This window comes from Mauremys reevesii, linkage group 4 (assembly GCF_016161935.1).
Source record: "Mauremys reevesii isolate NIE-2019 linkage group 4, ASM1616193v1, whole genome shotgun sequence".
NCBI classification, from domain to species: domain Eukaryota; kingdom Metazoa; phylum Chordata; order Testudines; family Geoemydidae; genus Mauremys; species Mauremys reevesii.
In genome coordinates this window covers 127,181,319-127,206,900 of record NC_052626.1, presented here as the reverse complement: position 1 = coordinate 127,206,900, position 25,582 = coordinate 127,181,319, and the positions used below count along the sequence as shown (strand labels likewise).

The 25,582-nt window shown below is 51.2% G+C and overlaps 1 protein-coding gene across 1 annotated transcript in view; it reads right to left on the bottom strand.

Moving 5' to 3' along the window:
• TBC1D22B (TBC1 domain family member 22B) overlaps positions 1–23,620 on the bottom strand; it is a 38,400-nt gene extending 14,780 nt beyond the window's left edge. The window contains exons 1-8 of the mRNA XM_039535378.1: positions 23,319–23,620; positions 16,145–16,201; positions 14,754–15,055; positions 11,985–12,164; positions 11,536–11,606; positions 9,516–9,644; positions 8,904–8,969; positions 6,735–6,849 (exon numbers count right to left, since the gene is read on the bottom strand). Of these exons, the coding sequence (XP_039391312.1) occupies positions 6,735–6,849; positions 8,904–8,969; positions 9,516–9,644; positions 11,536–11,606; positions 11,985–12,164; positions 14,754–15,055; positions 16,145–16,201; positions 23,319–23,374 (976 nt within the window). The 5' untranslated portion in view covers positions 23,375–23,620. The remainder of the gene's footprint in view (positions 1–6,734; positions 6,850–8,903; positions 8,970–9,515; positions 9,645–11,535; positions 11,607–11,984; positions 12,165–14,753; positions 15,056–16,144; positions 16,202–23,318) is intronic.
• Between the last annotated feature and the right edge of the window lie 1,962 nt (positions 23,621–25,582).

The window sequence follows — 25,582 nt, the reverse complement described above, 5'->3', positions numbered from 1 at the left end:
GAAGGACAAAAGGGGAGAAGTGGTGGATCAGAGATCAGAACAGGAGGGACAAATTAAGGAGCAAGACTAAGGGCACAGTCCACATATCAGTGCTGGTCTTGCAGGGAGGTGGTATCGCGCTACAGGAACTCAGTATTATTCAATGGACTTCCCCCTGCAGGGCAAGAAACCTCCCAAGGCCAGGAGCCCTGGAAAGCCAAGACAGTAAATGCAAGTGGGCAGGGGAAGCTTGCACCGCGCCTGGCTGTGCCGTACCAAGCTTGGGGCAATGCTGGTAGAGGAAGAAAGCCTGCAGCACATGTCCAGCTCCCTCCTTCAGTATTGCCACTCACAGCACAGATCCCCGCCCGCTTCCGCCGCTGACTGGTTCGGAGGCAAGTGGCACAATCAGGAGGGAGGCATGAGCCAACTATCCTGACAAACAGAAGCTCTGATAAACCATCTCCCCGGAGCACAGTGCTCAGCACAAACAGCTGTTCTGCAGCATCATTAAAAAGGCCCCACAAAGAACCTGGCTAGTCAACATATGGCTCTGACTGAAACTGAAAGGGAGCCAGCAGCTCTGGGATGCAGGAGGCTCTAGCGTGGCTGTGGCCGTCACTGCAGCACAGGGCACCTGGGGTGGCGTTGTGAGCGAATGAGCACGCCCAGCTCCCTGCTGTGCCAGGTGTCCCATTGGGGAAAACAACACTCCTGGCACTGGAATCTCACCACCCTCGGAATCTGGTTGGGGAGCTGATGAAACTGACTAACCCTAGAATTCCAGACCACCTAACAGTGGGGCAGGAGCACCAGCACCTTCCTGTGAACTTTGACCCCTTTTACCCCCTCTCCATTCCCATTAAGGGATGGATCATTCCAACACTAATCACAGCACCTCAGCTGCAGGGTAGGTTGCTGTCTCTGTATTATGGGCTACGAGGGAGCTGCTTGCTGGATACTTACATCTGTTCCTCAGTGCACAGCTCTGCTAGGGATTGGACATGTGTACACTGTACATTGATGGTAGAATTACTACACTAATGGCTTGATCAAAGACAAACTGTAGGATAAAAGGGCCCAGCCTGAAACATGCACACTGCTATGTCTAACATTTGGCTAGTTGAGTCTAATGCCAACACTGACAGTCAGATCCAGGAGCCAGTCAGAACTCTGGCCAAGCACCACTCACAGTGGCTAGATAGTTCTTTTATTAGCTGCTGTGAAATAGGCACTGTCTTAATTACCATCAGTAGGCTTCAGAGTTAACACTAACTGGGATGTACAGGGACAGTTCAGAGGGATTGTTCTTATTTGCAGACTTGGTGAAGAAACAGAACAAAGCACAGAACTGACGTTCCTTTAGCAACGGCCAGGGACTAAAAACTTACTGTTATTAAATAGAAACGTAGGCGTTACAACAGAAACTAGTGGGAGCACTAAGCAGTGCTGGTACAATGCCCTGGCCAGTACCGGCTCCAGCCAACAAGGAGAGAGTCACCTTTACAACCTCCTCCTGATTTAAAGGAGTATGGATCCCTAGTCCCACTGCTGTCATTACCCTACACTGCTGCTTCTCTGAAAGAAAGGTAATGCTGGCGGCTGTAGAGAACATCCTTCCCTCCAGAGAAATGATGTGGTTGTGGAGTGCTTGGGTTGTTAAGCAGCCCATGTTTTCTGGAAGTGCAGGAACATTCAACCCCAATGCCCCTGACCTCTCCCCTACCTGCCCTAACTCAGGTCAGTTTGCTATGGGCTGGTAAACTGAGGCTGCATTTCACCCAGAGGTGGGTGCAGGGAGGCCAGGGCATAGTGCAAAGTGCTCAGAGAGGAGCTCGACACGCACAAGATAAGCAGCAGTTATTCCTGGGAATTACATGTACCTATCCTTGCCTCCTTCCTCAGCCACTTGCAGCCACCTGCGCTGAAATGAGCCATCTGCTCACATTACTCAATGGCCAGCTTGCACCTCCCGACTGATTGCTCAGCCACCCACACCTGCCCCACCTGTAGGATGCAAAACAGCAGACGCAGCTGCTGCTGCAGCCTTGATGCCTCCCACAAGCTCTTCTGGCTGAAGGCACCGGCTGAAACAAGCAGCGCTCAGCACTCTTCAGCTGGAGCCATTGATCAGATCGGAGCAGCAGTCACTCCATAGATAGATCTGTTGCTGGCGGAGGCCCAAGGCTTCCGCGGGCTCTGCCAGCTCGCTGAGGCAGCTGCGCTTGGTGCAGCAGGCTGGCACAGAACATCTTGGGAACATACACACCGACTCACCGCTGTGGAGGTAAGGCTGGGACCGAGGGACTCAGCTGCAACCCACCTACTAAAGATCTCAAAGCTGTGAGCATGGGGGGAGGGGGAGACAAGAGAACCTTCAGTGAAAAGCAAATGCAGAGACAGGGCTGTTCTCCATCCCACCACCACCTCACTGGGAAAGAAACAGGCAGCAGGAAATGACATCGCGGAACTCAGGAAGGAAGCTGCTGGCTTTGAGCTTCTGAACTGAGCACCTTTGATACTGAAGCCATTGAGGGAGTAGACGGTGCCCTCCCTGTGTCTTTTATGAGGTCATGTAACCAAAACCTCCATGCATGGCTTCTCCCAGAACCTCCCCCACTTCCAGTTGGTCTGAGCCCAGACAAGCCCCTTGGAGAGATGGTTCTGGCTGCCGCTTGTTTTAACTCTTGGCCTGGCCCTTTTATCGATTGCGACAGAGAAGCCCATCAGCCAGAGACAGGTATTGACCAGCCGATCAGTTAAGGGGAGAGGTTGTAATTGACTTGTATGAAAGCTGCTGCTTTGGCTTGGAATACAATACCTGCCGAGGCATGAGGAAGGTTAACAAGTCCCAGTGACCTTCCAAGCTGGGCTAATCTATCATTGGCGGGGGATGCTAAAGGAGAAACTAGTAAGTCTAACAGTAAAAGGCTGTGCTGTCAGCTTGGACTTGTGCTGAACAGTTAACTCCCACCTCCAGCATAGCAATTATTTCCCTACGCCACCCCTGGGAGCTGCTTTGGTCCTGCTGACTCAGCTGGCTGCAGGCTCTGCCGTCAGGGGAGGGAGACATTTGGAAAACGCTCAAGTCAGAGATCTAGAGAGGATGGTGGGCAGCCAACTAGATGAACTTGCAGGGGAGTATGATGCAGGGAGGGGAAAAAACGGTTCTTTTAGGCTGCACATACTGAGTGACTTCTAAGAGCCAGCCACACACAAACTGTGGTGGGGCAGACAGTTGTCTGAGTAGGAGAAGGAGCTGAACGGGGGGAACAATGGTTTCAGACGGTCCACGGTGGGTAGGAATAATGGGATGAAGTGATAGAGGAAGCTCTTCCCAAGGAGCTGTGTTAGGCTGAGGTACAAGCCCCAGGGTAAATGAGGGGAACACCATAACAGAACACCAGCTTGGACCAATAGGTTTGGAAGATGAGCTTTTTAATCAGGAAATAAATCGGTGTCAATTTCACTGTACATGCCTAAACCAATGAAAAAAATCTTCCCATTGATAATCAAAGTTTACAGATGGGAAAATGCGGCAGAGAATTTAGTAGAGTTTGATTTAAGCTGATTTCCTTTGTATATTTTGACCCGTGATGTTGACATCTGTGTTTAAATGGTTACAAAGTGTTAATTGTTTGCATCTCAGCATCTACCGTCATTGCATTATTGTCTAATTCCCTCTCCACTGCCTCATCTCCCCACCCCAAAGTTTCCCACGACTGTGAACATTTAAAATAAATTGAAAAAAAAAAAGCTTCAAAATGAATATTGATATTATCCACCGATCTTAACTGAATTCTGCCAAGCTTAATTATAAAGAGATAATCCTGCGCTGGCAGGGACTGACAAAGGACTAGACAGGCTAATGGCCTCCTTCCCATTGGTGACTTCTGAGGACTACAGCAATCGCATTCCTTACAATAGGGCTCCGGGGACCTGTTGGGATGACTCTTTGGGCCTCATTTACTCCATCAAAATGAACACAAGAGACTCTACCTCAATCCTTTTCCTTTCAAACCACCTGCCAGATTCACCACTAGAGGAGACCGTCCATTGCTGGCTCATCCACTTGCCAAGAACACCCCCCTCCACAGATGTCTGCAGAGGTGTGAAAGCGAGTGGTGGGTCTGAGAGGCTACTGCTCTGATGGTCGAGTGCCATCCTCCAGGAACTACCCCAGTCAGGTCTCCTCTGCTACCACTATGATTCATCTGCTATCCACAGGCCTGCTAGGGCCTGGCAAGCCAGAAAAGGGTATGGCCAGTCCGCCATACGTCCTTATCACAGATGGACCTAATGGGCATTAAGTCTGCAAATGGCTGAAAGACCATTGGCTGGAATTAGTCTCCGCCCTCCCTCCCCTGCAATGGCTGCTTCTGGGTAACCACACTGAACCAGCTTTGGCCCCGGAATGCACTCCCCGAAGTGGGGCTGACACAACGCTGTGGGTATATGCCAATATCTGTCAGAGGGTGTAGGACCGCAGGAGGGCCCCCTTGGTGGGGGTGGCTCTTTGGGGCTGTGCTGCACCTATCCCAGAGAGCGAAGGCTTGTACCTCCTGGGGACAATACCCCATGAGATGTGCCTTTTAAAAGCACAAGCCACAGGACACAAGGAAGAGTTGCCTCTGGAGGGGTACGTCTCCTTACAATGAAAATCCACCCCAGGGGACCTCAGTATAACAGGCATGAGTCTCTCCACGTTACACCCTAAGCAAAACTGAATGATCAGAGTGGAGCCTCTTCATGCACTCCTGTTGCAAAAGCCCAGGTACTACCCCAGCCCTTCCTGATCCTCAGGATCACAGGGGTTAGTGACTGACAGAGCAAGAGAGCCTCCAGAACAGACATTTCCAGGAGTCACCTGCTCTGGTACCTGCCAGCAAGGGCTGCTGCACTAGGGACCAGCCCCGGCTCCACACCATCAAGTGAGCAGTAAGTAGGTGAACTAGGGGCTAAATAGTACTATGCACCAGTCCAGCGTATCCAGACACCATGCAGGGTTCTCCCACCTCTCCGGACCAGTCGCTCTCCGGAGACATGCAGCACAAGTCACTCATCCTGCCTCAGACTTTTGTTGAGCAAAAGCTTGCCACAGAGTCAGAGCACTGGACAACTATCCCCTTAAGAGGCTAAAGCTCATTTCACTTGTGATCCAAACTGGATTTGAACCCAGGTCTCCAGAGACTAAAGGCTGAAGCATTAAGCTGCTGTGCCTCTGGAACCAACTCAGTGAAAGGGCTAATCTCTCACAAGCCAAAGATTTTGCTCTATCCCATGTTTCAGGAGCAGCTTCCAGCAGGAGGGAGCTGTTCAGTGAGAAGGCTTTGATCTTAAGGGCTAACAGGAGTGAAACCCAACCAGGGCCTGTCACCATGTGAAACGGGCAGATATTCAGACTAGCATGTCTGTTACAGCACAAGCTCCATACTGTGTGGGCGCATGTGGACACAGAGCATGAGGCCCTATGGCATTTTCAACCATAAGAGACCAGCCCCATTACCCACCGGCGATGGACATAGTGTACCAGAAGTTTTAGACTAGTCCTGCACTCAGCCAGGCAATTCACTCGGCCTGCACAGCTCTGCCTCCAACTCAGCCGATCAGACACAGCGGGGGCTTGGGGCCATCGTGCACCATGGTGTCACTCTAATAGCACCTATAGAGCACTAAGTTACAGACTAGCCAAGGGCCTACTCTCAGCTGCTTCCAGGACACAAGTTTGTTCCATTTGTGGATACTTACATAGGAAAGGAAATTCACTAGGGCAAAAACCAGCAAGCTCCTTTAGGCTTCGTGCCATTGCTTCCCCAGACCCTTACGCAGAGCACAATCCTGAGAGATGCTGAGCACCCTCAGATCCCACTGAATGCAAGTGGAAAGGACTTAGTCCCTCACAGGATCAGGCCCTTGGAATCAGACACTGTCATCGCAGGGACTGATCCAAAGCCCAGTGAAGTCAGAGGGAGTCTTTCCATTGACTTCATGGGAGTTTGAAGATGCGTTTAACCTCATGACAGACTAGCCATCCCGTTCCTAATAAGGTTTTCTAAACCCCTATGTTTAAAAAGCAGCAACGAAAGCTTTTGTGGGGCAAGGAGCGGTTTGACTTTAAACATTCTCCTGCAAAGCAGTGAACCCAAACAAGACAGCAGAGACTAGAGAACTGGCACTTCAAGTGCAGATCAGACAGTAATGAAACTGACCAGCTAATAAGGTGAAAACTTAAAAAAAGGGCAGACCGGCAGAAGTCAGTTCATGTTTTAAAAGCTCTCCGGTTGAATCAGCTGTGGCTGCATTAGTAACACAGAGCAGCAATCTTATTTTTATTTATTTTTTTAAATTTAAACAGGGTCCCTTTATAGCTCACGTGTTCGGGCGCTGAGTGAGTGCCAGCTCGGAATTCCAGCCAGAGAGCAAGAAAAATTCAGTTATGGGTTTAAGCAAAGCCTCAAAATGAATAAAAGGCTCCACTATGTGGAAAACGACAGCCGGATTAAGCGCATTCAAATGTAAATACACCCTTGGCACTTTCGCCTCTGCTGAGCCCTGTACGTTAGGTGACTGAAGCCAATCCAAAAGGAGGAGAGAAGTGGCAGGAAGGGTAAGGTGCAGCTCTAGCTTTGTGCAGCAGTTGAATAGCAAAGAGATCCTCTCCAGCAAGATTAGCTTGTCTGATCCTAACAATTCAGAATCACTGCAGCACCATCTCAAGAGGCAATTGCATGTTCTGAGCGTCAGATGTCACTTACCAACATGTTCAGAGAGGAACACGACAAAGAATGGAGTGACCAGGTCATTAATCCCCTGGACGTAGCCGCTGGCTGGGTGTCGGATGGCCCAGATAAACAGGATTCTTTCAAAGATCTATGAAAAGCAAGGAGGAAAGCCAGACACCTGTGTTAGCCAGGCCCAGAGGAGCGGCAGAGAAGCATGCGTGATAGGCAGATGGGGCGTGGGGGGGAGCTATCATGGTTTGGCAGAGCCATTCCTAGCAGCAACACTGATAGGATAAAAAGTAAGCAAGCTAAAGAACCAGGACTCCCTTAGGTGTATATGAAGCACAGATCCCCCTCTCAGCCCAGCCCATACCTCCCCAAATATCAGCGTTAGTTTCCTTGGCGAGTGAACATGGAGCCTGAGTTTCTAAGATCCAGATGCAGCCCCGCATGTGGTGTCAGGCCCTTTCAAAGGCCAGGTCGAGCTTTTAAAGTATTACCAGAGCTGTCTGACTGTGCTGAAAATTGCCAGAGCGGGTCACCCGGGACGTTCGTCTGCACACAAGCCTGAGCCCTTTAACTCGCAGCACTGTTAGACAGCTCCCGACTAAGCCAGTTTCCAGCTGTGGAACGTCCAAGTTAGACACCAGGCTGCTGTGTCTCTTTGCTGCAGAAGAACATCCTTGTTATGGACCCCAAAATAATTCTACAACTAGGGCACCCCAGGGCTTTTCTGATTTCCCGGTGGGTTACAGAGCATGCTGGGATTGACTGCATATAGGCTTCTTCTGAAGTATCCCTGTGCCTAAATCCCATGTCCTCTTCTGGCATGTCAATAGCCTGTGATCTGAGAGACTCTAGTGGGAAGAGAGATGTCAGGTTCCCGGTGCCCTGGCAGATCACTGCCTATGTGGAAGTCCTTGAGTTCCTCCTACAACATACTCTAGTGGGTCCTCTCAGGAAACTGGTGGACCAAGAAGTCTGCCTGATGTGCAGATCAGTTCAGTTCCATCTTATCAAGCTGCTTGTACATCCTAGCAACCCTGCTAAACCTTCTGTGTCTCACACAACAGAGGCTGGGATTCTCATGCCAGCTCCCACAGGAAAAGCCTTGCACATCTAACTTTGATGGCCGGGCTTTAGTGCAGCCTACTCTGGCATGATGGCCTTGGGCTACTTTCAAATAGAACTTCAGATTTTTGACCAACTCTGAGTTACCTTTAGCCAACTATATTTGTGCCCTTCATAATTGGAGCTCCTGGCCAGCATCCCTAGAGCAGATCTTTAGCCTTTAAAAGAGGGCTCCAAAAGGTTTAAAGCAACTTTGCTGATAAGTTGCAGGACACATTAGGACTGGTCTACGCAGGGACATTTACCCACAGAACTGTATCAATACAGTATTACTGCTATAACCCTCCACTCGTACACACTTATTCTGGAATCACAGGAGCTTGGCCCAGGTTAGCCTATGATTCTTTCAAAGCACGACAGAGTCCAATCGTGGTTTTGTTCCTTCAAAAGAAGAGCCCACACCAATCACATGGCGAAAGGGACTGGATGTGCCATCCACCAGCCAGAACACAGACATGAAGGTACAATCAACGTGCTTGTGGTCAGATGGATAGAGCACTGAACGGGGTCGTAAGAGACCAGGGTTCTAATCCCAGCTCTGCCAATAACTTGCTGTGACCTTGGACAAATCACTTCCCCGCTCTGTGCCTCAGTTTCCCCCCTTGTCTTGTCTATTTTCTTGGGGGCAGGCACTGTCGTTTATAGCACTCAGCACAAAGGGGCCCCGGTTGGGATGCCAATGATTCCCCACCTGTTCTACCCAGAGGAAACACCCAGGCTTGTGCAAGATCCCCCTTCCCATGGGGTGCTGGTGTCTGAATGGTGGGGTGGCTACATTAACATCCAACATCCCCCTCCAAACAGATGTAGGAGAAGCTGATCCTAAAGCGCATATTAGAAAGGAGGGAGGCCGGCCCCAGGTGGAGGCAAGTCTCCAAATCCAGATGACTAGATTAACTCCACTGGGCCCTCACAGCACAGAATAGGTGCCCCTAGCAGCACACCCCAAAGCCAGATTGGCCTGATGCCCTGGGAGGAATGGAGGAGTCTCCCGCTAGAAGCCCTTGGTCACCAACCAGCAGGACTTGGCCTGCCCCACTGCGGGGAAGCTAGAGACTCGTCCCGCCTCACCTCCTGGACTAGCGGCTGCTGGAAGAGCGGGATGAGAGGGTTTGTCCTGGGAATGTCGATGTGAATCTGAAAAGGAGAGAGGCAGAGCGGGTTAGACTCGCTGACCTCGATGGTCAGGACGGGGGAGGAGAGGGAGCTGCGATTCGCATGTTGAGGCGCTGATGGAGAGAAGAGGCCGAATCCCTCAGCCACCCCCAGGGACAGAGACCTTGCTGAGAGGCAGAGGGAAGTGTCTCAACTCCAGCCCCCACCACTCAATTCTGGGGAAGGAGGGGGAGCAGCTAGAATGGCAGGTGCCTTAAAGCTAGCGATCGGGTGGCAAATCCAGCTGGTGAGAACCACTGACGCAGCTGATGCAGCCACTAATGAGGCAGGACAGGGGCACTACACCCTGCCCTCCCTGAGGGAGATGGACTCCACCCCGTACGGCTCTCCCCAGCTTTAGCTGCTGTGATCCTATGCGGGCCAGAGAGCAGTGGCAAGTGCAAGAGGCAGAACGGGGAAGAAGGGAAGCGTCATGGGGGGGAAGGAGATGGAGAAGGGGAGGCCGGGTGGCAGGAGGGCTTTACCCTTGGGCGCAGGGACCAAAAGGAGGAAGAGCAAGGCCCAAACCTGCCGGTAGGTGTCCTGATGATGCTCTTCATTCCTGGAATCGTAATACTGCTCGATGAAGCCGAAATACTCCTCCCGCTTGCGCTGCAAGGTCAGCTTCCTCCGCTCCTTGTTCGCAGGGAGATAGCCCTGCAGCAGAAGGCAGCCTGTCACAGCAGGTCCCCTTCCCCTCTCCCTCCTGCCCTAGCCACTGTCAGTCCCCTGCAATCCTGCCAAGCAGCAGTTTGGCCAGGAAGCGCTTCCAGCCTGCATGCAAAGGTTGGAGGAGGGGAGATCTCTAGGGCTTCAAAGTTCCCAGCACATGACATCTGATATCCTTCCTGCCTGACCCCAGGGCAACCTGCCAACACCCCACTGCATGAGATCTGATTGCTTGTTTCTACATGAAGAGCTGAAGACAGCGCTGGGTGTGACTATTTGTCAACTGTTCTTTAAAGCTACAGGAAGATACCAAACGGGTATGTGAAGCGGCAGGCAGGGCTCCACTCCAAGCAGGAGGCAAGACTACATTGAGATGGGCGTTCAGATCATGCGGTACATGAAGGCGCTGGATAGCACCAGTGTGTTAGCTAGAGCCTGCGAGGTCTTGTGAGGAAAGGGGCTGATGCGGAGAAAATGAATGTGTAGCATACGCAAGAGGAGAGCTGCGCTGAGGGAGAACTCGTTGGTTTTAACACAGAGGCCAAACAAGCAAATGGGGTAGGAGCCATCCTTGTATTTTAACATGGCTTTTGCTAATGACTGTGCTGCTCCCTGGGCGTGCCCATTTCAGGGCGTCATCAGCGGCCTCAGAAAGCGTGGGGGTTTGAAGGTTAGAGTATCAGCTCTCCCCAGGTTTGCTGCAGGACTCCTCAGTGGATTGGAGAACTGGCAGCACTGAGACATCCCACCCGACTCCGAAACCTGTGCAACTGCGGGGAGGGATTTTTAAGCATGACAGATGTTAGCCGTGCAGCTTAAGGCACTGCTGGAAGGTGATCACGTACTGTGATGCTGAGTGTGATAAACAGCTATTCTGTGCTAGAGAGTCCATTAAAAAAGGGAAGAAGCCGAGCAGGGAGGCTCTCTCTGCTGGAAAAGTTAGGCCATTTTAGATCACAAAGGAGCAGCGAATGAGACAGGCAAAAAAATAGAAGTCTTTACAGATTCCCCTTACGAGATTGTCCCAAGGCCACTCAATGTGGTTGGTGGGGTCCCCGTTCTGCGCACTGTCTGCATTCACATGCACCAGTGTACACCTCAATGGCATGCTAGTGACGCTCTCAGACCCTGCTGCTGGTTTCTCTGGCTGGAGCCAAGTACGACCACGTCACCTCACTGATGTCCTGCCCTCCACCCGTCTGGGAGTTCAGGCCCCTTGTCATCTGACCCTAGACCCCTCGCTCCTTAGGTGCCTCTGTCTCCTCCTCACGTTCTTGTGCTTTCTCCTCCCAACAGCCAGAGCAGCCTCCCATTCTCCAGCCGGTAAGTGAGCCCCTCCCTAAAGCCCATTTATTCCACTGAGCCTCCTGCACTGAGGAGCTCTGCACTGGAATTCTATTTGCCCAGGTGAGACTGCAGGCGCCTCAGGGCAGGGCTCTCCGTTCCAGTCTGCCATACGCCTTTAAGGTGTCCTGCAAAGAAGAGTTTGGATTCTTTGCTGGGTAGCATATAGCGTGGCCTGCACAGGAAAGGGCATTTTATAACTAAGGAACGGCTCCATACTCAAGGCCATGTCCCACCAGGGAACTGAGCAGTCCCGTGTCTAGATGGTCATACATGGATCTGCCCCTGGGGCCATGCACCAAGAGCCGATCGGACCTAGTTCAAGGGACACAGGAGCATTCACGTTCATTTGCACGCCCTTCTCCACGTACACGTCCCTGCAAGGACCCCTGGGCTGTGCTCACCCTCAGGCTCCCGCCGATTGCGGCGCCGGGGCGGATTTGACCATGTCATGCCGGGTGTTGCTGCACCCAGCTCCGCGCGAGGCTGCTCAGCCTTTCCCCAGGAACCCCGGGCCGCAGCGGTCAGCACTCACCGACAGGAGTCGCCATGTCACGGGCCGGACCTCTCTGGGCACGCCAGGCCAGCTGCATTTCCTCAGCTCATCTGCAAACGGACAGTGGTGTCAATGGATTAGATCCTAGGTGTGTCCCAAGTGAGGTCCCTGGCTAGGCAGAACTACACCTAAAAGGAGAGGAAACCCCAGTCTGCTCCTGCAGGCTCTGGATACTCCGAGCCCCCAGGAAGGCTCCATGTCTCTGATGCCTGGGACACAAGTGCAGAACAGGTGGAGACCTGATCATACTTGCTGATAACATCAACAGGAGACTGCAGCTAATAAGAGTATAAAGCCCAGCCCAGCAGAACCAGCCTCAACAGAGCCCAGCCCCCTCAGCAATCCCATCCATCAGCCCAGTGGCACTGTCCCACATCTGACTGGCACAGAAGTGCCCTCATGACCCACCCAACTAGCCCCGCACTCACCCAGGTCTGTGTTGTGGCTGGAGAGGAGCTGCCGGAACTTCTCCAGACGTGTTTTCTCCCGCACTGTCATTGGGGGAGCCCCCGACGCGTTCTGGTCGGAGATGCGGGCGACGAGTGGAATGATGGGTCTGAGTGGGAGGGACTGCTGTTTGTGCAGGGCGTTCCGCACGCAGACATCCTCTGGAAGAGGGTTCAGAGAGTTCGGACAGGCTGTGAGCAGGAGGGCGGGGGCATGGCAGTGTGCAGTAGCAGTTAAAGCACAGGAGTGGGGCTCAGGAGATCTAGGTTCTACTCCTCATTCTTCTACTGATCTGTGCCTCAGTTTTCCCACCTGCGTAATGGGGATAAATCCCTCCCTCAGAATTCATTCCCTCACAGGTGTACAAGTGTTTTGGGAGCCTCAGATGGAACAGAAGCATCTCAGGAGCCCCCAGACAAAGGAGAGTCCCCCCAGGGTCAAGCTGCTCTCTAGTCACTGGAAAATGCTTGGAAAAAAGTTTATTGGTTGAGAAAAGAGACCAGATCACATTCTGAGTGCACCCAGGCACCTGCCGAGATCCCCACCCTTAGAATCGGAGAGTTTTAGGCCAGTAGGGCCCACCACATCACCCAGTCTGACCTCCTGTATGGGACACGCCACCTCTCCGCCCTCAGCTCCCACACACTAAACCCCACTACTGAAACTAGACCAAAGTGGCGCAGCCCACAGGAGACTGGACTGTTCTATTCCACAGGCAGAGAATAGGAGGGACAGAGGTGCACCAGTGCCCAAAGCCCCCGCAATGGCAGGGAATTGAATATGTGAGAGATACCCAGATAATACTGGCAAGTGATCCGCCCTCATAAAGCCACAGAGGAAGGTGAAAACCCTCCCATGGTCGCTGCTGATCTGACTTGCTGGAAAATTCCTTCTCGCCCCCCATATGGTGATCAGTTAGACCCTGAGCATGCAAGTAAGAACCAGCCAGCCAAGCACCTAAGAAAGAGAATGCTTAGTGCCACCCCAGAGTCCTAGCCCTGCCCATCTTGTGTCCCATCTTCAGCCCTGACCAAATCTGATATTTCACAGGAAGGAGACAAAAAAAACTCCCAAAACAGAATACATTGGGGGAAAACGTCCCTTCCTGACCCCTGCATGTGACAGATGCCCTGAAGCATGAGATTTTTGGGAACATAAAACAAAAGAAGACCCTGGGCTGCCAAGCCGTGCACTCTGCCATCACGAGCAACCCAGCCCTACAATCCCACTCACACATTTGTCCAACTCTCTCTTCAAACTAATTACATTGTTTGCCCCCTCCCCCACACAACTGCTATGTCTCCCATCATTCCAATGACCATCTCACTGGCTTTCCCCCACCCTGTGCCATATCCACACTCCCACTGTTGGGGAGCCAGGCATCCCCGCTTTGCAGCAGCGGCTCTCGCACTTTCATAGCATGAACCACTGATCCAGCCTGAGGAAGTCACAGCGCAGGAATGGGATGCCAGGAGGGCCTGGCTGCAAACCCAGCAGCCAGGATGGAACAAGGCCAGCTCCCTGCAGCTGTTCTTCCATCACTTCCTCCTGATCGACCCTTTCCTCTCACTCCCAGTGTTCATCCTTGCCTGCCTTCCTTCCTCCCTTTCGCATTCAGCATGCCTGCCCGCTCATCGACCAGCACTCCTCCACACCTCAGCGAGTGAGGGGGCTTGGGAGTCCCAGGGAAGCTGATCTTGAAGGCTACCCCACCTTGCCTCCTTTAGCCTACCAAGCAGTCAGAGCTTGAACAGAAATAGAGACATTACATGGCCTATGATGCCACCTGGTGGCTGGACTCATCTGCAGGCTCCTTTTCACATGGTGAGTATTTAGCTGGGCATTTCTAGGTCCACTGGCAGCATGGAAGGACACATTTACATGACCTCACAGACTTTAAGGCCAGAAGGGACCATCATGATCACCTAGTCTGGCCTCCCACAAATCACAGGCCACAACCACTTCTGGAATCAACTCCTAACCTCTGGCTGAGTTACAGAAGTCCTCAAATCATGGTTTAAAGACTTCAAGTTACAGAGAATCCACCATTTACACTAGCTTAAACCTGCAAGTGACCCATGCGCCACGTTGCAGAGGAAGGTTTCTGCCAATCTGACCTGGGGGGAAATTTCTTCCTGACCCCAAATCCGACAATCAGTTAGACCCTGAGCATGTGGGCAAGACCCACCAACCAGACACCTGGGAAAGAACTCTCTGTAATAACTCAGAGCCCTTCCCATCTAGTGTCCCATCACCCTGCAGCCTCTGATGATAAAGCAATCACATGCCTGGGATCAGACCAAGATGCAGCACTGACCTGGCAAGACACCTAAGCCAGAGGAATTAATCTGGCACACCAGGTAGAGCACTCTGGCTGGGCACTCAGGCCAGGATCAAGGCAAAGCGTCCCATCAGACTCAAAGGATCACATTCCGACCTGTCCCAAGTGGGCGCAGCTCCACCAGAGCGCTATTCGCTTAGGAAAGGTCTGAATTTGGCCCAGAGAGTCCAAGAGCAGCACGTGGGGTCCTGAAGAGCCACAGGCAGAGCATCTCTGATGCAGCTGAATCAGATGGCCTGGATCTGAGGCACTGGAATAGAATGGAGGATCATCTGGGCAAACCAAGGCTTTGAAATTAGTACCCGGAGGCTGAATTCCGCAGTCAACCAATACAGCACATGGGTACTAGCTTCAAAGCCAGACAGCTAGGATAGCATATGAGCAACAGATTGGTCACTGCCTCTCTTACCAGGTGGTCTGGACAGCTGGGCCTCGCTGCTGGACTTGATGACCTTGCAGTTGGTTGGCATCTCGCTGAGAGCAGACTGGGCCCGCTCGGGTTTCACGCGCAGCTTGCTGTGGTTCTCCAGCACCTGGGCTGCTGTGGCCTTGGCCACTTTAGAGTTCAGGGTTTGGAAAGAGGAGAAGTCTTCGTCTTCATCATCGCCGATGTCCCAGGCGTCACTGGTGTTGCGTGCAAACTCGTGAAAGCTAGAGGCCTTCTTATTCTTCAGGGGCAGCGCATTGCCCTTGGAACGTTCCTTAATGAAGCTGGGAGCCAGGGAAAGCGGGTAAGTGCCACAGAAAGAGCCAACCCCAAGCTCCTTACTCCTCACACAAGACCATTCCATGTACCCTCTTCTCTTCCTCCCATGGTACAATCCCTTCTCCTTCCAAATACTTCCTTCCCTTTGCCTTCTGGTATACCCCCCAATGCCTCTTCATCCCACAGTACATCTCCTTCCTAGGCATGAGCTAAGGAACGCAAGAAATCCCTCCACGCAACCCCCATGGCAAGTAAAACGCTGGAAGGCAGAACAGAGCTGGTACAGTCTCAACACAGGGAAGGCCAATGTTCCAGCTAACCGTTCCTATCTGGAAGGTGCTCAAGTCTATCTACTCTGCCCAGCAGGGCAAAGGAGAGGAACTGATTCAGCTCCAGGCTGCATAAGGCCGCTCCTAGGTTTGCAACTGCCCCAGACGCATACAAAGAACAGGAAAAATAATGGATACTTTCAACCCAGGGAGAGGTACAGGAGCAGCTCTGTGCTCACAGGCCGGCCAGACAGGCCTGCTGATGATTTCAGACACAGGGAGAGCGCTCCCACTACCTTCAAGCTCCAAGAGTCAAAGTCCACCGTGATAAGGAGTCAAAGCCAGGAGATAAAGTCTCCCTTTCAGTGCTGGGGAAATGTGCTAACTCGACAGTGCTGGGACTGAAGTGCTGCCCATTCACAGGGCAGAGACAGCAGGGGAAGCAGCAGAGATGTGGTTCCCACACACATGCTGCCAGGTCCTCTCCACTGCCCAGGAGGGATCCCCTCTAAGAGCAAAGGGAGAGCTCAGTCACCATCACCCAAGAAATCCTTGGTCTCTCTGCTAGGCGGTGGCTATGACAGTAGTTCTATGATGCGGACTCCTTGCTACAAAGGCGAGGTCACAGGCTCATGTCACAAAAGCCATCAAACAGCCATCAACTGAGAACGTGGGCCAGAGTCAAAGAGATGCCCTACAGGTGCAAGGCTTTAAGGGAATACGGGCACTCTGGAGAGCCCCTGTCCAAAAAGGGACAGAGAACATCCCAGCAAAGCAAGCCCTCCAATGGAAACAGAGCCGGGGGGCGGGAGATGCGACACTTACTTTTTGGTGAGCCGGGGATCCAGAGGAGGATGCTGGGCTCCGTAGACAGGTTGAATACTGCAGGGGAAACAAAAGCCACAGATTTGCGAATAATTGCCTCAGCCTCGGACAGGGTCACATTCCTCAGCTGTTCTTGGGAGCCGTAAGCAACTTCAAAAGGGTTCAAAGCCTTTGCTGAAAGAGCCACAGTCAGCTGAAGGTTTATTCTTTCTGAGAGCAGGAAAGACACTGTAAATGATCAGCCGCACTGTGGCTCAGCTGAGCAGGAGGGAGCGGGATACTGGACATCTGGGTTCTATGCCCGGCTGTGTCACTGATTCATTGCGCGAGTATGAATCTCAGTTTCCCTCACCTGTAAATTCAGGCCAACAGTCACCTACATCAATGGGGCATCAGAGGCATAATTTGTTATGCCTTGAAATCCTTGGATGAAGCAAAGGGCAAAGTATTACAGCCAGTAGCATGTTCGTGTCTTGGAGAGAAAGATGTGGGTCTGAGCTCCCCACCAGGTGCTGGGCTCACAGTCATTGAGTCACTGCACCGAGAGGCATGATTGGAGCTCAACTCCCAGCTTGGTGAAGGATGCTTGGGCAAGTAACTTCACCATCATGTCTTGGGCTCTCTACCTGTGGAACAGACTAACACTCCCCTCATTCAAAGGGGGGCAAGGATGCTATGAAGCTCTGAACCTCTATGCAATGAGGCCTAGCCTTCACAGATGTTTAAAATGAGGATATCGCTAGTTTCACAGGCAATTTAAAGATCCCCAAGGCAATTTACACAGAGCTGTAGGGGATTCATAGAATATCAGGGCTGGAAGGGACCTCAGGAGGTCATCTAGTCCAGCCCCCTGCTCAAAGCAGGACCAATCCCTAACTAAATCATCCCAGCCAGGGCTTTGTCAAGCCTGACCTTAAAAACCTCTAAGGAAGGAGATTCCACCACCTCCCTAGGTAACCCATTCCAGTGCTTCACCACCCTCCTAGTGAAAGAGTTTTTCATAATATCCAACCTAAACCTCCCCCACTGCAACTTGAGACCATTACTCCTTGTTCTGTCATCTGCTACCACTGAGAACAGTCTAGATCCATCCTCTTTGGAACCCACTTTCAGGTTGTTGAAAGCAGCTATCAAATCCCACCTCATTCTTCTCTTCTGCAGACTAAACAATCCCAGTTCCCTCAGCCTCTCCTCATAAGTCATGTGCTCCAGCCCCCTGATCATCTTTGTTGCCCTCTGCTGGACTTTTTCCAATTTTTCCACTTCCTTCTTGTAGTGTGGGGCCCAAAACTGGACACAGTACTGCAGATGAGGCCTCACCAATGTTGAATAGAGGGGAATGATCACGTCCCTCAATATGCTGGCTGTGCCCCTACTTATACAGCCCAAAATGCCGTTAGCCTTCTTGGCAACAAGGGCACACTGTTGACTCATATCCAGCTTCTCATCCACTGTAACCCCTAGGTCCTTTTCTGCAGAACTGCTGCCTAGTCATTCAGTCCCTAGTCTGTAGCAGTGCATGGGATTCTTCCATCCTAAGTGCAGGACTCTGCACTTGTCCTTGTTGAACCCCCATCAGATTTCTTTTGGCCCAATCCTCCAATTTGTCTAGGTCCCTCTGTATCCTATCCCTACCGTCCAGTATATCTACCACTCCTCCCAGTTTAGTGTCATCTGCAAACTTGCTGAGGGTGCAATCCACGCCATCCTCCAGATCATTAATGAAGATATTGAACAAAACTGGCCCCGGGACCGACCCTTGGGGCACTCCGCTTGATATCAGCTGCCAACTAGACACAGAGCCATTGATCACTATCCATTGAGCCCTATGATCTAGCCAGCTTTCTATCCACCTTATAGTCTGTTCATCCTTGCTGGCAAGACATATCTGTCTTCTGTCCAATGTTAGCCAAGATTCAGGCTAGTTATACGTGTCCCCAGACCACTCTCCTTCCAACATCCAGGCCTATTGCTCTGTCTGCTTCCACACCAACGCTCTGAGAAGCAACAGCATTCCTGGAGGATAGATCTCTATATAACCAAACCCCATTCCTCTGCGCATAAGTCACGTACCTTACTTAAGAGCAGGGCCCATTCTCAGCTGGTGTAAGCAGACCGAGCTCCACTTGAGTCAATGGAATTGCAATCGCTTTCACCAGCTCCGGATGGAGCCAATGACTCCAGGGAGAGCCAGCGGCACAGAGAGCGGGCCATGCGGTACAGGGGGGAGAATGCAGTCTGGCTGCAGCTGGAGAATGCGCTGAGTGCTGGGAACTATCTGGCTATGGGGAGGAGGAAGGCGGCAGCACAGGTACAACGCAACAAGAGGGCGAAACAGAAGAGCTGCAGTACAGGCACAAGGCGACAATGGGCCCTAAACCCAGGAAAAGCAATGGGTGACAAAACCCAGCATGGGCTTTCCTTGCTGCATCAGCAACTCCCATCTCTCAGCCTGAAGCTTGAAAAAGACTAGCTGTATTTCCCCAATAGTGATTAGGCAGGGAAGGAGTCTGCTGGCTAATTAAGATAGAGCTGTCAGGACAGCCATTAAACAGAGGTGGCTGTGTTGGTGGGCATAACGAGCAGATTAACCAGGGCAAAATGAGATCAATGCTGCTGGCAAGTGACTCATGTCAGCTTCTTTCGGAGGCCAGGAGAAGCCAGACAAGTTGTTTTAAAACTTAATGTGAGTTTTACAAAGTTCACTCCTCTGGATGCTGATGCTGATCAGTGTCATGTGTGACACCAAAGAATCCACATGCTCCTTCTGGGAGAGGGTCCTCATTGACACACAGGAAGGGCACTGGGAAAAAACTGACACAGGAATATTGGAGTCTCCTTTGGGAACATACCACTGGTCCCTCAAAACTAGAATCCCGCCTCAGGCTGGCTGTGATTGCAAGCAGCTAATGCTCAGAAGTACAGACCTAAACTTTTGAGTGCATGCACCCAATGGAAGATATCTTAAGGGGGGAAGGAGTGTCTGATTTTCTAAGCAAGTCCCTTTAAGCTGTCTCAAGGCAGACACCCAAAACCAGAGATAACCCAGATCACTAGTCACTTCTGAAAACATAGCCCACAAGCCTGGGTTATTTTCATATGAACAGCTAAAAATGTCATTGGTCAAGTATTTCCCAGCCCCCTTTGGGACGCTAGCTGCAGTATCTGACGTTGGTTTCCTGCAGCAGTGAGTTCCACAGGATGACACAAAAGCAGCATTTCCTTTGGTTTGTTCTGCCGTTTGTTTCACTGGCTGACCCTTTTGTCCTTCTATTATGGGATGATGTAAACAGCAGAGTGAAGAAGAAACACAAACACTCCCAAGGAGAAAGCAACAATGGGATTGATTTCTAGGGTATGCTGGCAATTTCATGAGCTTCCACTTAAAAAACCTTGTTTCCTTAGATGGCCATCCCCAGCCAGTAAACCAGGCCATAACACCGATAAGGACCAGCTGACGACAATGCTGACTTCCCCTAACTGGGCTACTTATAGAACTGCTGAAAATGACTACAGTTAGCTCTAACTTTATAGTGGTTGGAGTTTTTGTAGCGGTGGATAGGAAAATCTATGTAAAAATCAGCTTCAAGAACCATTCACATCAATAATTTGCGTGCGCCAGCCAGAAATATAAAAATATACAGAACAACAATAATATGGGACTACTGAAAAGTAATAATACTCAGTCCTTAGTGTCTGATTCTGTTCCCATTGGCTTCAAAAGGGAGGAGGATCCGGTCATTAAGAAGTCCCCTTCCTTGGAGGAGCTCGAATGTTTTCATGGAATGTTCAGATTTCATTTCCTTTTGATGCCATTTACTTTTTTAATGCAAAGGCTTAGCTAGTGAAACTAGTGTTATCAATTCAACTTTTTGTATCTAGTTAGTTCCATTTGCTTATTCTCTGCTCCACTAGTGAAAGGCTCTGAGTCAACAGAGAGGTGCAGTGAATAGGGCACTGGGTCAGGAGACATATGCTTTGTTCCCATCTAAGGTCACAAAGCAGCTCAGGTCACTTCATCTCTCTTTGCCTCTCTTCCCTCTCCCATCTTTGTCTATTTAAGTTGGAAGCTACTTGGGGCGGGGCTTCTCTCTCAGCAGTCATGTACAATGCCTAACACAATGGGGACCTGACCTCAGCAGGCCTCCAGGGTCTCCTGTCTATAAATAGAGAATAAGGTTGCTTGGGTTCCCACTGCCACAGCAGAAAGTAAAAACCAAGAAGCCTGTCAGTGACACCCAAAATATTTAAAATTTTTATTCTCATTAGGCTTTACAATTCACTTTATTATTAAAACCCTAAGCATAGGGCCCAAACTTCCCAGGGCCCTAGAGAACCTCTCTCTGTAGAACAGGAAACCTGAACACCAAGCCTTGGGCAGGAGAACAAGTGAAATTGACCAATCTTGTTTCACTGAACAAAATCCAAGAAATCAACTAGGTTCATTATTCCCACTGTAATCATTTATGGTTATTAGCAAGAAGAAAAAACCCCATGCAGTTTCTTCACATCTGTTTTTGATTTTTAGTCACCTTGACAGCTATGACCTTTTAATACTGATGTGCCGTTGAACCAGCCTGTCTAATCTGAGAGGCCGTGTGGCTTGGTAGACTCAGTCTGGGATGTTGCCAGATGGGTGATGATGGGCAAGTCGCTTCACCTTTCTTATGCCTCAATCCCCCCCGCACCCTCCCCAACACCCCAATTTCTAAAATGGGAATGATACCAGTCACAAAGTGCTTTAAGATCTACAGCTGAAAAGCACTATATTTGAGAGATTTGGTGGATGAAGAAAGCATGAGTGCTTATCCAAACCATCTCCAGTCCCTTCCAGGGTGATCAGCATAGAGGGAAGGAACCAGCAAACACACAGGAAAAGACCACAGAAGGTTTGGTTAAGCAACTCTTAAATAACCTTAACCTCCCTGAGGCCTTAAACCTAGCATCTCCTGCTTCCCTCCTTTACTATCCACTGACCTGGCAAGAGTGACAGCGTCAAAATGGGGGTGATTCAGAGCAAGGATTTAAGAACAGAAACATTCCCACCTTACACTGATGGATTTGACAGAATATTAGCACACTGGCCTATTGGGAGAGAGGAATAGTTTATCCAGTGCCCTATGAAGTCGGAGTTTCTTGTCTGGGCTGGTTGGCTCCTAGTTCTTTCCCCTAACCGGTTTGCCTGGTGAAGCTCTCAAAACTTGAGCTCAAAGCGGTTAGAGATGGAAGAGACTTGTTATCTTAGAGACCACCCCTCTACACAGGCAGGATGTGGACTCCTGATAAAGAACGTACCAGATAGTAAGATTACACTTAAAGACACGAGCTTACACACTGTGGAATTTATTTTCCAGAAGAAAAGGAGGAGTTGTGGGTTATGTCTGCAGCTTCACCCCCCTGCCCCGATCTGAACTGTCCCAACAACCTGAGTTTGAGCAGGGACAGCAAGTGAAAGTGAGAGCGCATTAGAAAGAAAGAATTAACTGGCCAAGCAGGATTTAAAGCCAGCTAAGCATTTCAAAGGCTGTGCATTTGCACACCAGGAGGGGATTGCAGGGTCAAGATGAGATTAAGGGGGGGGGGGGGGGGGAAACCGATATGAACTGCTCAGACTTTAACCTAACCGTGTAATACTCCTCACAGGGAGGTGGGTGAAACGCCCCAGCCTTTTCCCTTTCTCCTGGGGATTTGCTTTGTGTTTTTCTATGGGAACCTTCCTCTCAAAACCACATGGGAGGAGCCTCTCTCCAGGGCAGGTTTCCTGCCCCCAGCTCTCATAAATCTATTTTAATGCAGTGGTTTGTGCATTTCTCCCTCCAAGTAAGCATCCCTTGCTCTAAAGGAAGCAGCATCATGCTGCTCCCCAGCCAGAGGAAATGAGGTGGGGAAGGTGCCCCCACAGACTGTCATTGACACTTCCTGAGGACAAACCCTCAATGGAAGCAGAGTTTAAGGGGAGTGCAATGATACAGTCTCATGGAGTATGCAAGGACACCCATTCTGCTGTTTGCTTGGGGGGCAAGGTGAGGTTTTGCTGTTCAAGGAGAAGCCTCCAGGGCAGTGCATGACCCTGCGAGGATGAAGGACTTCTGCTTCAACATTTGCAGGAGGGGGACACCGTATGCCCCCCAGCTCTGAAGTTGCCCTTTGGATGCCCAGAAAGCCCCTCTCCACATTGCCTCCTACCTGTCACACTCCCGGATGCGGCATGAAGTAGAAAGGACTCACTGATTCCTCACCCCGCAATATCCAGCCCAAATTGTTCCTCCTCATGCTTGGCTTCCCCCACTGAATGGAGACTTGGTGGGGGCGGGAAAGCAGGTGGATAGAAGTTTAGTTAACCAGCTCCTACACTCCCTCTTTTGTCACTGGCTCCCATTCCCTTGCAGGAGTTGCATGGGGGCAGGGATACAGATTACAGGTATCCACAAATCGATGTGGGAAGTAAATCCCATTCCCAGGCAGGTCCCCTCCTCTTAGGCCCAGGCTGGAGATGAACATCAGTTCATCAATTAGTCGGGATCAAGCACGAGGAACATAAGAGGGATCCACGTCCTTCTCCCTCCCTGGGCAAACTGCCCGACTCCACACATGTATGAGCTGGGGGAGGAAGAGAGGGGTTGGCACCCACAGAACACTAATTAACGGCCTTCCCTCCACTCTCCCAAGGAATGGATGGAAAAGGGGGGTGCCCCCTGCCCAGGCTGGGAGGTCACCACTTAGTCGGTATCAATAATCGATCGGAAGGCAGGGGGAAGGAGTGTGTGTAGCCCACTGCTCTGCACCCCACCCCAGCTGGGCTGAGGGTGTCACCAATTAATTGGTGCTGGGACCAAGCCTGGGGGGGTGTCACCGCTTAGCAAGGACCGAGCCTGGAGGGTGTCACCGAGCCCACGGGGTGTCACCGATTAGCCGGGACCGAACCTGGGGGGTCACCGATTAGCCGGGACCGAGCCTGGGTTGTGTGTGTGTGTCACCAAGTCCGGGGGGTGTCACCGATTAGCCGGGACCGAGCCGGGGTGTCACCGATTAGCCGGGACGGGGTGTCACCGATTAGCCGGGACCCAGTCCGGGGGGGGGGTGTCACCGATTAGCCGGGACCCAGCCCGGGAGGGGGGGGGTCACCGATTAGCCGGGACCCAGCCCGGGGTCCGGTGCCCCCAGCCGCACTCACCTCCCCGGCAGCTTAGCGCTCCGCTTCCAGAACTGCTTGCTGCTCTCAGCGGCCATGGCTGGGGCTGGGCCCCGGCCGGCTCCGGGGGGACGAGCAGGGGCGGCAGGTCCCGGAGCCGCGGGCCGAGGCCGCTTCACCTGCTCCCTCCGGAGGCCCCGCTGCCAGGCTCCGACGCCGCCATTTTGGATCCGGGAAGGCAAACCCCGGCCATTGGCTTCCTGGCTCCACGGCCTCCGGCTCGGCCAATCCTGAGCCGGGATCCTACCGGGTCGTGAAGCGAGGGATTGCAGGGCCGGGCAGAGGGGCGGGACCACAAGAGGCGGGAGAGACCATCTGCGTGCAGGGAGGAATAAACCATTTCCACTGGAGGGATGGAGTGGAGTGAACCATCTCCGCCGAGGAGGGGGGAGGGTTAGGTTAAATCATCTCCACTGGTTGGGAAAGGGAGAAACCACTCTGCTTGGGAGAGGAGTGGGAGAATAGGGTAAATCTTCCGCCTTGGGCAGGAGGGGTAGAGTGGGTTTAACTATTTGCGCTTGGAGGCAGTTACACCATCTGCACTGGGGAGGAGAAGGTTAAACCACGGTCAGCAGGGAGGCGGTGTGGAGTGGGATTAAACTAAGGAGTGGGTTAAACCATCTTCACTGGGGGAGGACAGATGGAGAGGGTTAAGCCATCTGCACTGGGAAGGAGGGGGTGATGAAGGATTAAACTATTTGCACTGGGAGGGAGTGGGTGTCAAAGGTCGGGGGCACCTGCTGGGCCCCCTACAATTCAAGTCTAACCAGTGTTTCCATATCACCCCCCTTTTCAGTTGCTTGTAACTTTGCATTGCGGAGTCCTGAAACGTCCTGCCTCTGGCCTCTGCCACTGACAGTTTGTTTTTATTTGTTTTAAGTTAAATTGGTCAGGAAACATTTCTGACACTTTCAGCTGAGAGGGAAAGGGGGAGAAGCACTTTCTCCATTAGCATAAAAAAGTCTTAGATGTTTCAAACAGTTCTAGTACCTGAGTGGTTTGGGGCCGAATCCTGGATTGCATCAAAAACACAACTCCCAAGATGAACACGTGCCTCTTGGAATCATGGTGGAAATGCCCAACCTTAAAAAAAAAAAAAAAATCTTATTTTGCTCATGCAAATGGCATTACACAAGGAAAATGGTCATACAAATTTGAAAACTTGTAAGGCACTTGGTTATCCTGGTGATGAGCACAGCACATACAGACAGGCAAATCGAAAAATAGGTCAGGTAGATGGGTATGCATGGCAATTAGATAAAAACAGACATTTCTCTCTTTTTGTGAAAATGTTATATAATTTAATAGACATTCTATTGTGTTTTTGAACCATCCTATCAAATACAATAAATAATTATAACCCTGCTATAGAATTCTGTAGGATGGTAAGAAAGGAATTCACAGAGAGCAGTGGTGCCCTTTCAAGCCTAACCCCCCTTTCATCTACACAGAAATCGCACTGACCCAGGGCCCCAGGGCCCTCCATATGTGCAGGGTCTGAGCCTGCGTCAAGTCAGGACACAGGGGTTCAAGCCCTATTGCTTTTCATTGTGGATGCAGTCCCACTGGACTGGGAGTCCACCAAAAGTATCCCACCATCCCAGGGGATGACTTTCTGTGTCCTCTGAACCATCAAGTTTGGTGAACAGCCAAATTTTCCCACAATGCTTCATGAACAAAGGGCTAGAGTGGCCACATTTTGGGATGGCACTAGGAAGTCTGGGATATGGGTGGTTGGAGTCGGGCCCACATAATGCAGTGTAGATGCTGGAGCCCCAGGTTGGGACCTAGGGTTCAGCACTTCCTAAACTGGGGTTAGCAATGAATGTAGATGCTCCAGCCCTAGGTTAACAAACCCAGCATCTGCTAACTCAAGTTCTACTTACCCTGGGTTTATATTACAGTGTAGACATATGTCATATGCCCTGTTTTTTCATCTGAGTCTCTGGAACACCTAGGATGGATGTGTCTGTGTCTCAGTGAAGGTTTTCCCCCTACTTGTTTTTGTTTTACATTAGACATTCAGGGTTTTTTTAAACCCAGAAACTCTCTTGGAGATTGGAGGGCTGTTGGCCTTGTAGAATCTATGGAACTCAAACATGGGAGAAACACTTGGGACATCTTTGTTGAAGATCCCACACCTTTCCACTGAGGAGTAGGGAAGGAAGAGACACTTCACACTACACAGTTGAGATCTCCAAAGAGTTATCCACCAAAAGCAGGAAGGAACTTTCCATTGCTGCTAT